This window comes from Erythrolamprus reginae, chromosome 1 (assembly GCF_031021105.1).
Source record: "Erythrolamprus reginae isolate rEryReg1 chromosome 1, rEryReg1.hap1, whole genome shotgun sequence".
Classification (NCBI taxonomy): Eukaryota; Metazoa; Chordata; class Lepidosauria; order Squamata; family Dipsadidae; genus Erythrolamprus; species Erythrolamprus reginae.
The window spans coordinates 358801590-358815365 of NC_091950.1; the positions used below are offsets into that span (position 1 = coordinate 358801590).

Genomic DNA, 13776 nt, shown 5'->3' on the forward strand with positions numbered 1-13776 from the left:
AAAGAATAGAATAGAATTTTATTGGCCAAGTGTGATCAGACACACAAGGAATTTGTCTTGGTGCCTATGATGTGAAGGGTCTGTAAATATTTTCACGGCCCACTTTTTGACTTGTGTAGCTTACAGATCCTCAATTGTTTTTTCTGCAGTTCTAATTATCCTAAAATACACTAAGTCGCATTTGACAGGAATGGCTGGTGGTGATTTAGCTTTATAGAAGTGCAGTAACTCCTCTCGGGAATGGAGAAGTCATAAATCAGAAAAGGAAGAAACAAACTGGAGACTGGAGTGGGCTTGGCTTGGAGGTCAAGTGGGTGTGGCTTCAGGTGGGCTTGGACATAGGGTCATGTGATTGGGTGGGCATGGCCAAGTTGTCATTTGACTGGGTGGGCATGGCCAATTTCGCAGTCCAATTTGCTAGGGAGCAGGGGGTTGGACTAGATGACTTCTGAGATCCCTTCCAGCCTTTGCTGTGCTGTTTCAAAGCATCCTCTGAAGCTATATCTAGTGCCAGCTAGGTTTGTGGTCCTCCCTCCCACCTTCCATGGGAATCAAACCCCCCCCCCAAATAAAATATTACTCATAATAAAAGGCTCAGAGAAAGTTGTTAACAAAGAACCTCCCTGAAGCTCATTCCACATTCCTGTCTGATAGAGATGAGATAATAACTGTATAATAAGTGGAAGCCTGACATTTGGCTCCAATCACACAAGCAGGCAAACAGATCCCTAGAAAACCCTTTTAAGATGGGATATTTTGAAATATTTGGGAGCTAACAAAACACAGTAATAGAATCACAATAAGCAGCCCTGCACTCAAGACCCAACACTGGACAAAAGTCATTTAGCCACAATGGGAATCACCCAAACCCTTTTAGAAACACAAAGCCCATATTGCACAAACCCCAATCCTTCCTTTTATCCACTGATGAATGTCACTTCACATCTGCAATTAAAAACCTTCTTCCAAGCAGCTTCTAAAGGCTTTTCAATTTAAAGCAGTAGTCTCCAAAGTTTGCAACATTAAGACTGGTGGACTTTAACTCCCAGAATTCCTCAGCCAGCCATGTGCTATGTTTGGAGACTCCTGATTTAAAGTGACAGCATTTGTTTTTCTTTTTTGCCAAGCGATCTCCCGGCTAGAAAGTGATTCCTGATTTTTCCTTCTGACAACTCTCTCTCTTTTTCTCTTTCTCTCTTCCTTCCCTTCTCCCCTCCCTCTGTCCCCTTCCCTCCTTCCTTCCTTTCTGGGGAAAGGCTTTAAAGGTTGTTTTTTTTAAAAAAACCAGGAAGTGATGATATTAGGGGAGGTGGACAGAGCCTTGATTCTCTAAACCAGCTGCTGCAACCACTACCTTCTCGCCTGAACCAATGTTCCCTCTAAGGCGCGCAGCGTGCTATAGCGTGCTGGTTTTTAGTGGTCAGTGCGGGAATTTTAAATTCCAGTGCAAAGGACCTTCTCCTCACCTCCCCGCTTTGGCTGCCCTGGCTCTGATACCCACCCGCATGGCGTCGGAAGAGGCGTTGGCCTTGTCCCCCGCCACTGCGCTGGGGGCTATCCCCTTTCCTGCGCCGCTTTCCTGGGAGGGGCAGTTCCCCCCCCGTTCGCGGCCCCAGGCGAGCACAGCTGTCCGGAGGTTGCTGTCGGGGCAGTCAACATCCACTGACATCAAGCCCTGAGCCAGCTGCCCGGGAAAGCGGCATGCTTTTCCAAGGCACCACTTTCCTGTGCCACTTTCCTAGGAAGCTGGCTTTGCTGGCCGGTGAAGGGCAGCTGCAGCGACAGCAACGGCACCATGGTGACCGCTGATGAGGTGAGCTACGCGGTGGCAGCGGGAGGCAGAACCAAGGGGAGGGCGCGGAACCAAGGGGAGGGTGCGGCGGCTAGCAAAGCCGGCTGCCGGGAAAGAGGCATGCTTTTCAAACGCACCGCTTTCCTGCGCCGGGACCACGGAGGGGGGAAGGAGCTGGCTGTCCAGGCATCAGGGGGTGGGGGCTGGGGAAGCGGACCCACCAGCCTGGCAAGCTCAATGTCCGTCCGCAGGGCTGGGGGCTGGGGGGGGTGGATCCACTGGCCCCGACAGCCCAATGTCCATCCATTGGGGGGGCGATGACCAGGGGCCGCCGAAAGGCAAGCGGCTTAGCAGTACGGCCCGCCACCGAGCTTCTTGCTGTCCGTGGGGGGGCACCGATGCTTCTTGCCGTGATGGGGGGTGCAGGGCAGGCACAGGCAGCCCCAGGAGAGAAAGAGGGAGGGAGAGAAAGGGAAAAGAGAGAAAGGGAAGGAGAGAAAGAGGGAATGAAGGAGGGAGAGAAAGAAAGAGTGAGAGATAGAAAGGATAGCGAGAAAGAGGGAGGGAGAAAAGAAAGAGAAAGAAAGGGAGGGAAAGAGGGAATGAAGGTGGGAGAAAGAAAGAGTGAGAGATAGAAAGGATAGAGAGAAAGAGGGAGGGAGAGAAAGGAAAGAGAGAAAGGGAGGAAGAGAAAGGAAAGAGAGATGAGAATGGAAGGAGGAGAGAGAAAGAAAGGGAAAGGAGGGGGAGCGAATTATAGATGTAAGAATTCATGCATGCGTGATAGCGGGCGCCCATACTTTGTTTGTTTGTTTGTTTGTTTGTTTGTTTGAGGGACTGCCACTCAGACACTATACTTTTCCGCCCACACCGAAAAATAATTAGAGGGAACACTGGCCTGAACCAGGCTGAACCTGGAGGGTTTCACCCCTTCTTCTAGTCCTCTACCATGAACCCAAATCAGACTCAATTAAAAAATGCCACTGGGAAGAAAAGAGATATTCACACTTTTACCATTAACATACTAGTCATACTAGCTGAAATATTTAGGATCAATATATTCAACAAAGAGCTTGAATTGCTCCCTAAATTTCTTAACAGTTACCTTGCTATTTGAGTTTGGTTGTAGTGAAAGACCTCTCCTAATATTGTTTTCTTCCTTATATTCAATCCATATTTTTCAAGACTTCCAAGCATATTATCTATCATAGTAGTCTTTCCACTGCCAGGATCGCCTAAACATTATAGAAGAGATTATTAGGCTTCTATAGTTATAATGAAAGAGATGAAGAAATTATAAAATTTGTAATATGCAATATAAGCTGTGGGTGTGGGTGAGCCATATTCCACAGTTGTTATTGCATGAGACAGAAATTTTCCCTTCAAGGTTGATATGCAGTTTGAGGGTTTTCTTGGACTTGAAACTCCTGGTTGAAGAGCATATCCAGCTAGATCAGGAAAGATTATATACAATCTGATGTACCAGTTAAGCTCTTTTCTAGATTGGGGCCTTCAGACAGTCATTGATGCCCTAGTCACATCACAACTTCACTACTGCAATACACTTTACGTTGAATTGCCCTTTAAAACCCCCTGGAAACTTCAATTAGTCCAGCATGTGGAGGCACAAGCAGTAATGGACTTTTCCTCATTGTAATCATGTCATACTTCATTATAATCATGTAGCCCCAAAGACTGAGTAATGTAGATACTGGAAGACTAGGGACATGCTATTACAGGCCCCAAAATAAACAAATTGATCCAGCAACTTGTTACATTATTAATTTGCTCATTATGGCACATAAACTTTATGCAAGGGTACCCTTTAATTAAAGTTGTTGTAATATTAAAACTAATAATAACAATAACTAAAGTGTTTTAAAATAATGACATTATATTTTAACTAATTATATTGTTAAAAATTAAAGCTAAAAATTAAAATTATTATTATCAGTCAGATTTCAAACAAGGCTAGATATTGGTTCATCTTGTGTTGATTTCTCCATAATACATTCTATACTACCTTTAAAAAAAAGGATTCTATCTTCCTAAATCACCTGATAACCTGAAAACTATATTCTACATGAGAATTATCAATAGGCCCAAGAAGAGCAATTCAAACTCCTGTCACTTACTGGGAGGAGGAAAGTTTCCCAAGGAATCAAGGAGATATAAATATAGCTTATAAATACCATATTTTTCAGTGTATAAGATGCACCTTTTTCCTCCCTAAAATAGACTGATAATTTGGGTACGTCTTATATTCTGAATGTAGTTTTTTCCCCCCAGCTCTAACTAGCTGCTAACAATTTTCCCAGCTCTTACCTTGCAGGCTCTTTCATTGTTTCTCTCTGTGAAGAATGTTTTCCAAGCCCTAAGTCTTTGCAGGGTTTTTTCCATTACTCTAACTTGCTCCAAAGAAGTTTCTATCCAGCCCTAACCAGGTGCTAACAATATTCCCAGATCTTACTGCTTGCAAACTCTTTCATTGTTACTCTCTGCTAAGAAGAATGTTTTCCAAGCCCCAAACTTTATATGCCCCAAATGCTTCTTTTCAGCCCTAACTAGGTGCTAACAATGTTCTCAGCTTTTACCAGCTTCAAAGCTCTTTCATTGTTACTCTCTGCTAAGAAGAATGTTTTCCAAGCCCTAAGTCTTTGCAGGGTTTTTTCCCCCACTGCTGTACTTGCTCCGACTGTTTCTTTCCAGGTGCTAATGATGTTCCCAGCTCTTACTGGCTTGCAAGCTCTCTCATTGTTACCGTCTCAGAATAAAGTTTTTTTAAGCCCTTAACCAGGGAATAAAATAATGTGCTGAAGCTGACCAGACTAAGTACACTAGCCAGATGAATACCTGGTAAGCAGATACTTTCCCCTATTTTCCTCCCCACAAACTAAGGTGTGTCTTATACTCCAGTGTGTCTTATACACCGAAAAATATGGTAAATGGAATTTAAAGTGACTGGATTTAATGGCTTACAAATCTTGGACTCCATTGGTCAAATCTATCAAAGAGATTAGCCAGGTGTTTTTTTTCCTGGCAATCTTAACTTTCCACATGTTGAAAATAAATTAAATTCCAACTATTCTCAGACAATGCAAAGTACTATTGTTTTAGTACATTTCAGTAAACCAGCATAGGCATTTTAACTTACTTGTGTAAGAGTTCTATAGTTAACTTTATGACTGGGCTTTCAAATAATTGAATGAAAATATTATACAAGAATCCAATGATGAATTGCAAGTATTTGTACAAGATAAGAGTCTATTTTGTTATACAATATTAAAATATGAACTTACCTATAATCAGTACAGGATGTTTTGACAATAAAAGAAGACTTGCTAGGAAGCTGTGACGAATTGTATCAATATTGGGAATAAATGCAGAGGCCTCCATTTTCTTTTCTTGACTTTGTAACATGATATGATCAGATTCGGACAGATCTGTCACTGAAGTTTAGAAGATTACAATAATTACTTTAAAATATCAAAAAATGTTAAAATATTATAAATCATGGCCGGATGAAAAAATAGAAGAGGCAATGACTAGTCCTTACAGCAGGAGAGAAGCTGCATCCAAAGTGTTAAGTCAGTACTCGGAAACTGATTCAATTCAACAGGTTTTCTTTATTCATCTCAGTCATAGGAAACGCTCTCCACAACAATCAACTTCCAACAAGAGCAACGGCTAATCCGTTGCCCTATTTATACATTTCTGTTAGGCAGGAACATTCTCAGACAGCAGTTTATTTTTGGCGGTTCTTTTAAGCCAAGCCACATCTTAACCAATCAGAGATTTTCACCATTTATTTCTTTAAAACTAACATCCCTCCCCTTTTAGTTTGGTGATTGGGTATTAGGTATTTATCCAAGTGACGTAGTCTTGTAACCTGATTGGTGGCTTGGATGTTCGTTGTGACCTGCGCAGTTCATTTCCCAGAGAGCTATCTCCCTGGATGGATGGCGTCTGTTCTGCTCCGCTTTGGTCTGCTATCTGCTGGCCTGTTTGCGTTGATGCAGCCGGATCTTCGCTGGCCTCCAGGGGTAACAGGTAGCCATCGCTGGATTCCTGAACAGGTTCGGGTGAGTACTCTTGATGATTCTCTAAAGTGGGTAAAGTTATACTGTTAGTTTTAATCCGTTTGCGTAATTGGTCTATGTGACGGTGCCATATTCGCCCGTCATTTAATAGGACTAAATAAGTTTTTGAACAAAGTTTTTTCTTTTATTTTCCCTTCTTTCCATTTTAATTCTGTGTCATAATCCCTTGCAAATATTAGGCCGCTGATGTTAAACTTCTTGCTGGTTGTTTAATTCTTTCATCTGTTTCAGCTTGGTAGTCTGGGTGTATTCGGTCTAATTTGGAGCGTATGTTTCTCCCCATGAAGAGTTCTGCTGGACTTTTTTGTGTCGTGGCTGATGGAGTAATGTGTTGTATTATTAAAAATTCGTCAATCTGTTGTTGCCAGTCTCCCGGGGGTGCTTTATTTAGGGCTTCTTTTGTGATTCCTACCATTCGTTCTACGTGACCATTCGCTTGCGGAAAATGAGCCGGTGTGAGAATATGTTTGATGCCCAGGTCTGCCAGAAAAAGCTCCATTTGACGGGCTGTTAATTGTGGCCCGTTATCGGATACTAGGGTATCTGGAATGCCGTGTATTGAGAATAATTTTCGTAGGACCTTTATCGTTGCGCTGGTTGTTGTTGAAGTCATTAGGGCAACCTATAGCCATTTGGAATAGGCATCGATCACTATTAGAAATGACTGTCCTCGTATTGGTCCAGCGAAGTCAATGTGTATTCTTGACCAAGGGCCCCTCGGAGCAGGCCATTCGGCAGGTCTGGATCTTGGGGATCTGGTCTTGATAGTTGGCAAGGCAAGCATGCTGCAACCCATAATTCGATGTCCTTGTCTAACCTGGGCCACTTTAAGGATGTCTTGAAGTGTAGTGTCTTCGTCTACCAAGTATTTCTTTTGGAGTGTGATATTTCTCATACTGAAAATTACTCGGTCGACCAGTTGTTCTTCTGGGTCCTTGAATTGGCATTTAGCCAGGACGATTTGTAGGCGGGTGGCAAAATCATTCGTCGATTCGCCTTCGGCTTGTCTCATGAGTGTGAACTAGTGGCGGTAGACCCAGATCGGCGTGGTAGGTTGGAAATGAGAGGCGAGTTTTGCTTGAAGAGTGGCCCAGGCGAAAGTTTCTACGGTGTCTGGGTCGACCAGCGTAGAGGCTAGGCTGTAGATTGTTGGGCCGCAGTAATTTAGAAAGATTGCTCGCTTTCTATTGTCATCGGCGTCGTGGAGATTACTTGCTTGTAGGAAAATGCGGAATTTTGCCATGTAGGACGTCCACAGTTCTGTGTCTGGGTTGTAGAACGCTGGTGCTTGAGCCATGACGGAGCTCATGGTTGCTTCAGCGGGAGTTTGAGCTCCTCATCGCCACTGTTAAGTCAGTCCTCGGAAACTGATTCAATTCAACAGGTTTTCTTTATTCATCTGTCATAAGAAAGGCTCTCCACAACAATCAATTTCCAACAAGGGCAATGGCTAATCCGTTGCCCTATTTATACATTTCTGTTAGGCGGTAACATTCTCAGACAGCAGTTTATTTTTGGCGGTTCTTTTAAGCCAAGCCGCGTCTTAACCAATCAGAGATTTTTACCATTTATTTCTTTAAGACATAACACAAACACCCTCCTCAAGCGAGCAGCCATCCGCTGCCCACCCTCCAAGTGTGCCTTTGCTGCACTTGGTGCTCACTTGAGGGTTCCCCTGTGGATGTGCACACTCCTGGCCTGCCATAGCCAGCCAAGGAGTCATGAGAGGGGGAGGAGGATCGCCTGAAGGGAAGTCTCAGCCAGGTTTGACTATGTTCCTCGACGAGTGCCGGAGAATCAGCCCTGGTCACTTCTCCATTCAGACCATCACCCTTACCCTCTCAGGCCAGGTAAGGTAGGGGAGGGTGAGGCCAGACAGTTATAGGACAGGGAGCCACAGCAGGGAGCCCAAAGAGCTGCCTGCAGCTCTGGAGCCGTGGATTGCCGACCCCTGGTCTAGGTGTCTATTCTCAATCATATAGTATTATGCTTTGATTTCTAGAGTTAGGCTCGAGCATCTAGTATTGAATTTATCTCTGAATATATTAGCATTGTTCTCCTTCCAAAAACTGAGTGTCTCACTTCATCTCTTTACAAATGTGTGTTTAAATGTATTAAATGTTTTCTAGGAGTTTCAAAATAATTTAATAACATAAAGCCACTACAACTATACTCACCTTTCTGGATAAGAAATTGTGTGCTAGGAACTAAATTTCCCCATGGTTCAAATTCTCCTGTTTGTAAATCCACAAAATAATCAAAAATAGTTTTATCTCCAGATGGCATCTGAATATCTGAAAGTTCAAAATATGAAAGACATATTTTATTACATAAACAGTGTAAACTTAATGGGTGAATAGTGCATATTTTCTATAAATTGTATAGCAGATATGTTTCTGTCATAAAACTTCACTCTACCCACTCCTTGCACAGGGGAAGTAGGACCAAATAAATCTGGATCTTAGATCCTGCTAACAGCTGTAATTAGTCCAAGCAAGCTCAAATACAGCTCCCCTTCAGATTGTTGGAGGCAACACATTCACTGTGTGCATGTGAACATTACTGAAAGCAAGAGTCTGACTTGAGCAAGGATTAACAAAATTGTATTAGAACACAATATAATTATAAAATGTTACAACAAATAGAATATTTATATTTAGGAAACACATCTGTTGTACCTATGTGCCTGTGAAGAAAGGCAAAAGAGAATGTCCTCACATTAGAATTATTTTAAACTAAAAGCAGATAAAGAAAGGGCACAACAGTAAATTCACAAATCTACAAGCATGTTTCAAAAATTTTATTTTAAAAAATCTAATTACATTTATATTAATAGTTCTGTTGCTAATTGGTATGTGCATTCATATTGCAATAATGCCAATTAGTCTATGCACTGCTGACAAGCAGCAACTTCCAAGGTTTTTCCTTTGCCCTATTAATATATTTGTAGAAAAATAAATTGAATTTCAGGTCCTCTTACATGAAACACCTGACTTTTCCATTGTTCTGCATGTCTTCTCTTTCTCAGCTAGCTTATTCAATTGGAATCTCTTCGGCATTCAAAATCTAGTCACACAGATGCTACTTACATACTATACACACATGAAAATATAGATTAGTAGATATATTTGTCACCTGTATTAATTTGGAAACTATGTATTCAGCTTCATTGGAATATAAAATTGTATCTTTGACCCTTTCCTGTTCCACTAATTTGTTACTTAATATAAATATTTATTCAATTAATGCAATTAGAATATATACAATAACTATATTGTGAAAGCAGTAGAAATTTAGAACTTACTAGTAGGTGGTTTTTGGTCAAATAATTCACGAACAAGGTAATTGAAGTCGCTTGTTACATGTGCAAGTTCATCTTGGCTAGTGTTTATATCAATGAGAGTTTCACCTTCATGTTCTTCCTCTCGTTTTAAAATTCCTCCAACAGCCCAAGTAAATGCAAATATGAAGATTTTCGCCAATAATATGAACAATTTATTAGGCTCCTTCTCCCAAAACCATAGTTCACCACCCCTGAAATTAATGAATAGTTATCATAATACAAACTTATTACTAAACCTCAAAATGGATTCTGTATTTATATTTTTGCAAGTTAATTTTTTAATATCCTGAATACTTTATTATTTATGAATGAACTAGCTTTTAGATAGGCTTTTGGTGAGGAAGAGTGAGATCCCACACTTTATTGGCTGGCCATCTTTTATGGTTTACTGATTTCATTGTAATCTGTTTGATTTTTATGAGCTGCCCAAAGCCACTGAGCACCAGATGGTATACAAGTTCAATAAATCATTGACAAAATCACCATCAGACACATTAATAATAATTAATAATAATTTATTAGATTTGTATGCCGCCCCTCTCCGAAGACGTGGATGATTTTTAATGATGATTAACAAAATCATCATTAAAAAAGACACTGTATTTATTCTTTTGTAAGTTATATGTCTTAAACTTAGGCTATAAAGATTCGCTTGCCATCTTGTATAATTTACGAGTTTTAGTGTAATTTGTTAGATTGTTAAATTGGTCTGATATTAGAACAATTAGATTGTTAGATTGGTCTGATATGATAGTTAGTATTTTGTCATAATTTTAATGAAGTAGTTTGGGTTAGTTACCTGGTTTTATGCAAGAAATGAGCAGAGTAGCATTATGTTTTTTAAAAAAACAATAAAACCTGAATGGGTGCCCCCCAAAAAGAGGAAAAATCTCAAATGATTAAAAATATATATGAATAGGATTTAGTTTTTAGTTGGTGAGGAGGCAGGTAAGGCAAAAGATAATTGAATGTAGAAAATCATGCATAGAATGATTTACCCCTCTTTCATTGTATAAGAATATTGTATTAGCCATTAAAACTTGACGCAGAGAGATTTAAAACATTGGCAAACAAATTGGTCAATGATTTAGATAGTTGAAAAGGAAACTAAGCAAATTCATGGAGGATCAGAGGGTCCTAGTCTTGATGGTTGATTACTATCTTCTAAATTATGGGCAACATTCCTTAAACATTGGATGCTAGATAGCAAATGTGGAAGAGAACCCATTTTTGCAAGCTTCCTGAATGCACGTAGCTTACCACAAGCTGAACTAGAAGAGCCATTAACCTATTTCAACAGGAATGTGAATAAGTATTTATGATCTCACAATCCATTTACCTTTTCTTCATTATTGATGAGACTGTTCCACTCAATGAACTGAATGATGATACAAATTGTGGAGAATCCTTCTTGCTTACCGGTGAAAAGCTCACTGTACTGCTTTGTCGTCTTTTCTTACCTTGAATATAATGTTTCTAATTATATATTTGACTCTTTCAAGAAATAGTTGAATACATTCTACAATTTAATTATACTTTCCTCTCTAATTGATATTATGTTTTGATTACAGTGAATACATTTTACTTTAATTCTAATCTACTTCAAACAGTAATAATTGGAAACATCAAAATATCATTGATAATTTAGAAGTCATGTAAATACATATTCAGTATATAAAGTTTTTCAATATTATTTGTATGCAATATGTGTGTGTATACCTACCATGTATATATACACATATACACACAAAGATATACCTATATGATTTTCCTAACGTGTCAGGATTACTTCAATCGCATTAGACACTGAAATTTATTTACATAGGATTGATTACACTAACCATTTAGTTAAATACTCCCTAAGGTATGATTATTTTTTCCAATTTTTGGCACAATACATTTCACATTAGATATTAAAGAAACATGTAACATAAAACATACAGGAGAATAGTAGCAAAAAATAAGTAACATTTCCTGCTTTTTACTGGAAATCGTGTAGAAACCCATCTTCATGTTTAACCAAAGCAAGGATGCATAAATGTGAATAAGTTGATTAAATTGGTTTCAGTCTTATGGTGATTACAATAACATTCACAAAAGGAAAACTTCCTGCTTCCTCCTTTATTACTTTAGCTACTTGGGCTCCTTGAAATTCTACCTTCCTTCATATTTAAAGAATATGAAGGATTCTTTAAATTATATATAAAGAAAATTAATGAATAAATTTTAACATATGCTACTGTATGTGTGTATGATTTATTATTATCCATTCCTTTCAATTGTTAACTCTGCAAATTTCTTCTTCCATATAAAGTAGGGGTTATCAATATTTTTTTCTCATGGTCTTCCTCTAAGTGTCATTTACATTTGTGATTCCCCTCATTAATCATTGTTAGCTTGGAAAAAATATTACTCTGGAAGTTTGTATAGAACAATGCTATAGTAATTGAATATAGTTAAGATATGAACCACCCATTTAAAAACTTTAATGCTCAGTTACATTGGGACTCCTCCCCCAAGATTATTACTGAATGGTAGATTTTTTTCCCCTCCTGCCCATGATCTGCTAATTTTGAGGTCAAGACTGTTTCAATCTTGAAGACTACAATTCCTAGTGGGGACTGCTGGAAAGTTAGATCATCCTTCCATCTTTTCTTCTTGAAATATTGTTTACTTTAATATTCCCTATATTTTTTGAAGTTTGCTTTTTATCTTTAAGTTACCGTAATAAGCTTGTTGAATGCTGATTGATTTTATCCCCTGCTGGACTTTATCTGTCTTTTTTTGTCTCTTTCCTTTGATTTATTTTGCTGTTTTGAATAACTCTTGTTTCTCCATAAGGAAATTACAACATGCTGGTGGGTAGTGAGAGTGTTTTGATTTGATTTATATTACTATAATGTACAGAGATTTTGTAATTTATTGATTTGCAAAAACTTTAGAGCTTATTTTGTTAATTTTCTTTTAATTTTGGATCAAAATATTCAAAAAAATATTCTTCCTTCTTCTCTATCTATTTTTTAGTCTGAGGAATATCACGTCAACAATCTTAGATCTCTGTCTTTGAAGAATTTTTTGATTTTTTAAAAAAAATTGACAAAATAATAATGGCTACAAAAATGTCCAGTTTCATGTAACAGCAATTACACCAGATTTACAAAAAGAATTTGGTTTGAAACTGGCAAATTCAGTGGGGAAGATTGGAAGAAATATTGATTTTATAGAACTGACTGAATGGATAAGTGATAAATTGGTTTCCTCTAAGCAGAGGGAAAGAAATTAGGGAATGGATTTATTACATTCAACTGAAAAACAATTTTGTCCAGATTCTTTCGGGAAGATAGATGAATTCTGGAGAATGGACCACAATTCAGACCACAACTGATATCATTAAGATGTTATTAAGAAGTAAATAAGGATACAGTAGTCCCTCGCTATATCGCGCTTCACCTCCCACGGCTTCACTTCATCGCAGATTTTGAAGTCAGTGTTGGCACAGATACGGCGCTTAGAAGTTTGGAAGGGCAGGACAAGCCAACCAGCCCGCGGCTGGGCAAATGATGAGCGGGGCGGGGACTGAGCTCCGGCGGAGGCCGGTCCCCTCGTTCAACCCGCCTCACCAGTGCCGAGAAGGCAGTCTTTGGAGGCACGCTTAGTGGTTGGCAGCGGCGGCGGTGTGCTTGGGGTTGTAGAAAGACTCCCGGCAGCGCGCGAATGAGCGAGCGCGAGCAAAGAAAGGAACGCGATGCGGCAGGGATTTCCAGACTGGGCTCGAGGGCGGGAGAAGAAGTGCTGGGCGGGTGGAGGGGAAAAAAAAAGAAAAGAAAAGAGAGAGAGAGAAAAAAAGAACCAGCCGGGGCAGCTCACCAGGGACTTTCCAGACGGGGCAAGGCAAAAAAGACAACGTTTGGCCGAACTGCTGCAAAGAACAGCAGTGGGTCTGGAATGCTCGGGGGCCGCGATTCTTTTGCCCCCCCTCCCCTTATTTTCCTCAGGCGCAGAGTAAGTAGTAGTGGGGGGGAAAGGTTAGCCGGCCGTTGCTCGCCTCCAGGCATCCAGAGCTGGTGGGAAGGAGGAGAAAGGGAGCAGGGAGCGTCCCTCCAAAGTACTATCAGTCGATAAATTCCCCATCACGGATTTCACCTATCGCGACCGGGTCTGGAACGTAACACCCGCGATAGGTGAGGTCTTACTGTATTCCATCCAAGATGAATCAGAGTTAACTATCAGAATAATTTGGAATAGATAAGAACTCATGGTAATATTTCTATGAGATAAATAGAATAATAGTTTGTTAGCAGAGGGATTTGAAATTTTAATCTTATCTTTTGTTGTACTACCTATTAACTATTTTGTCATGAATGTAGTAGATAAGATGACAGGGAAATAATTTGGAAACAGAATTATAAGTTTAAAAATTTATGGGCCTATTTCACAAGGGGTGTGAAACTATTGTTGTAATATATATGATCAGTTTTCAAATAGGACTAATATTATGTATATATGTGTTTGTATCCTTTTTAAAGCACTTTTTAAATGTC

The 13776-nt window shown here is 39.7% G+C and overlaps 1 protein-coding gene across 1 annotated transcript in view; it reads right to left on the reverse strand.

The window, feature by feature from the left end:
• DNAH14 (dynein axonemal heavy chain 14) overlaps positions 1–13776 on the reverse strand; it is a 217941-nt gene that overhangs the window by 99745 nt on the left and 104420 nt on the right. The window contains exons 40-44 of the mRNA XM_070728172.1: positions 10575–10695; positions 9197–9426; positions 8061–8186; positions 5092–5235; positions 2898–3027 (exon numbers count right to left, since the gene is read on the reverse strand). Of these exons, the coding sequence (XP_070584273.1) occupies positions 2898–3027; positions 5092–5235; positions 8061–8186; positions 9197–9426; positions 10575–10695 (751 nt within the window). The remainder of the gene's footprint in view (positions 1–2897; positions 3028–5091; positions 5236–8060; positions 8187–9196; positions 9427–10574; positions 10696–13776) is intronic.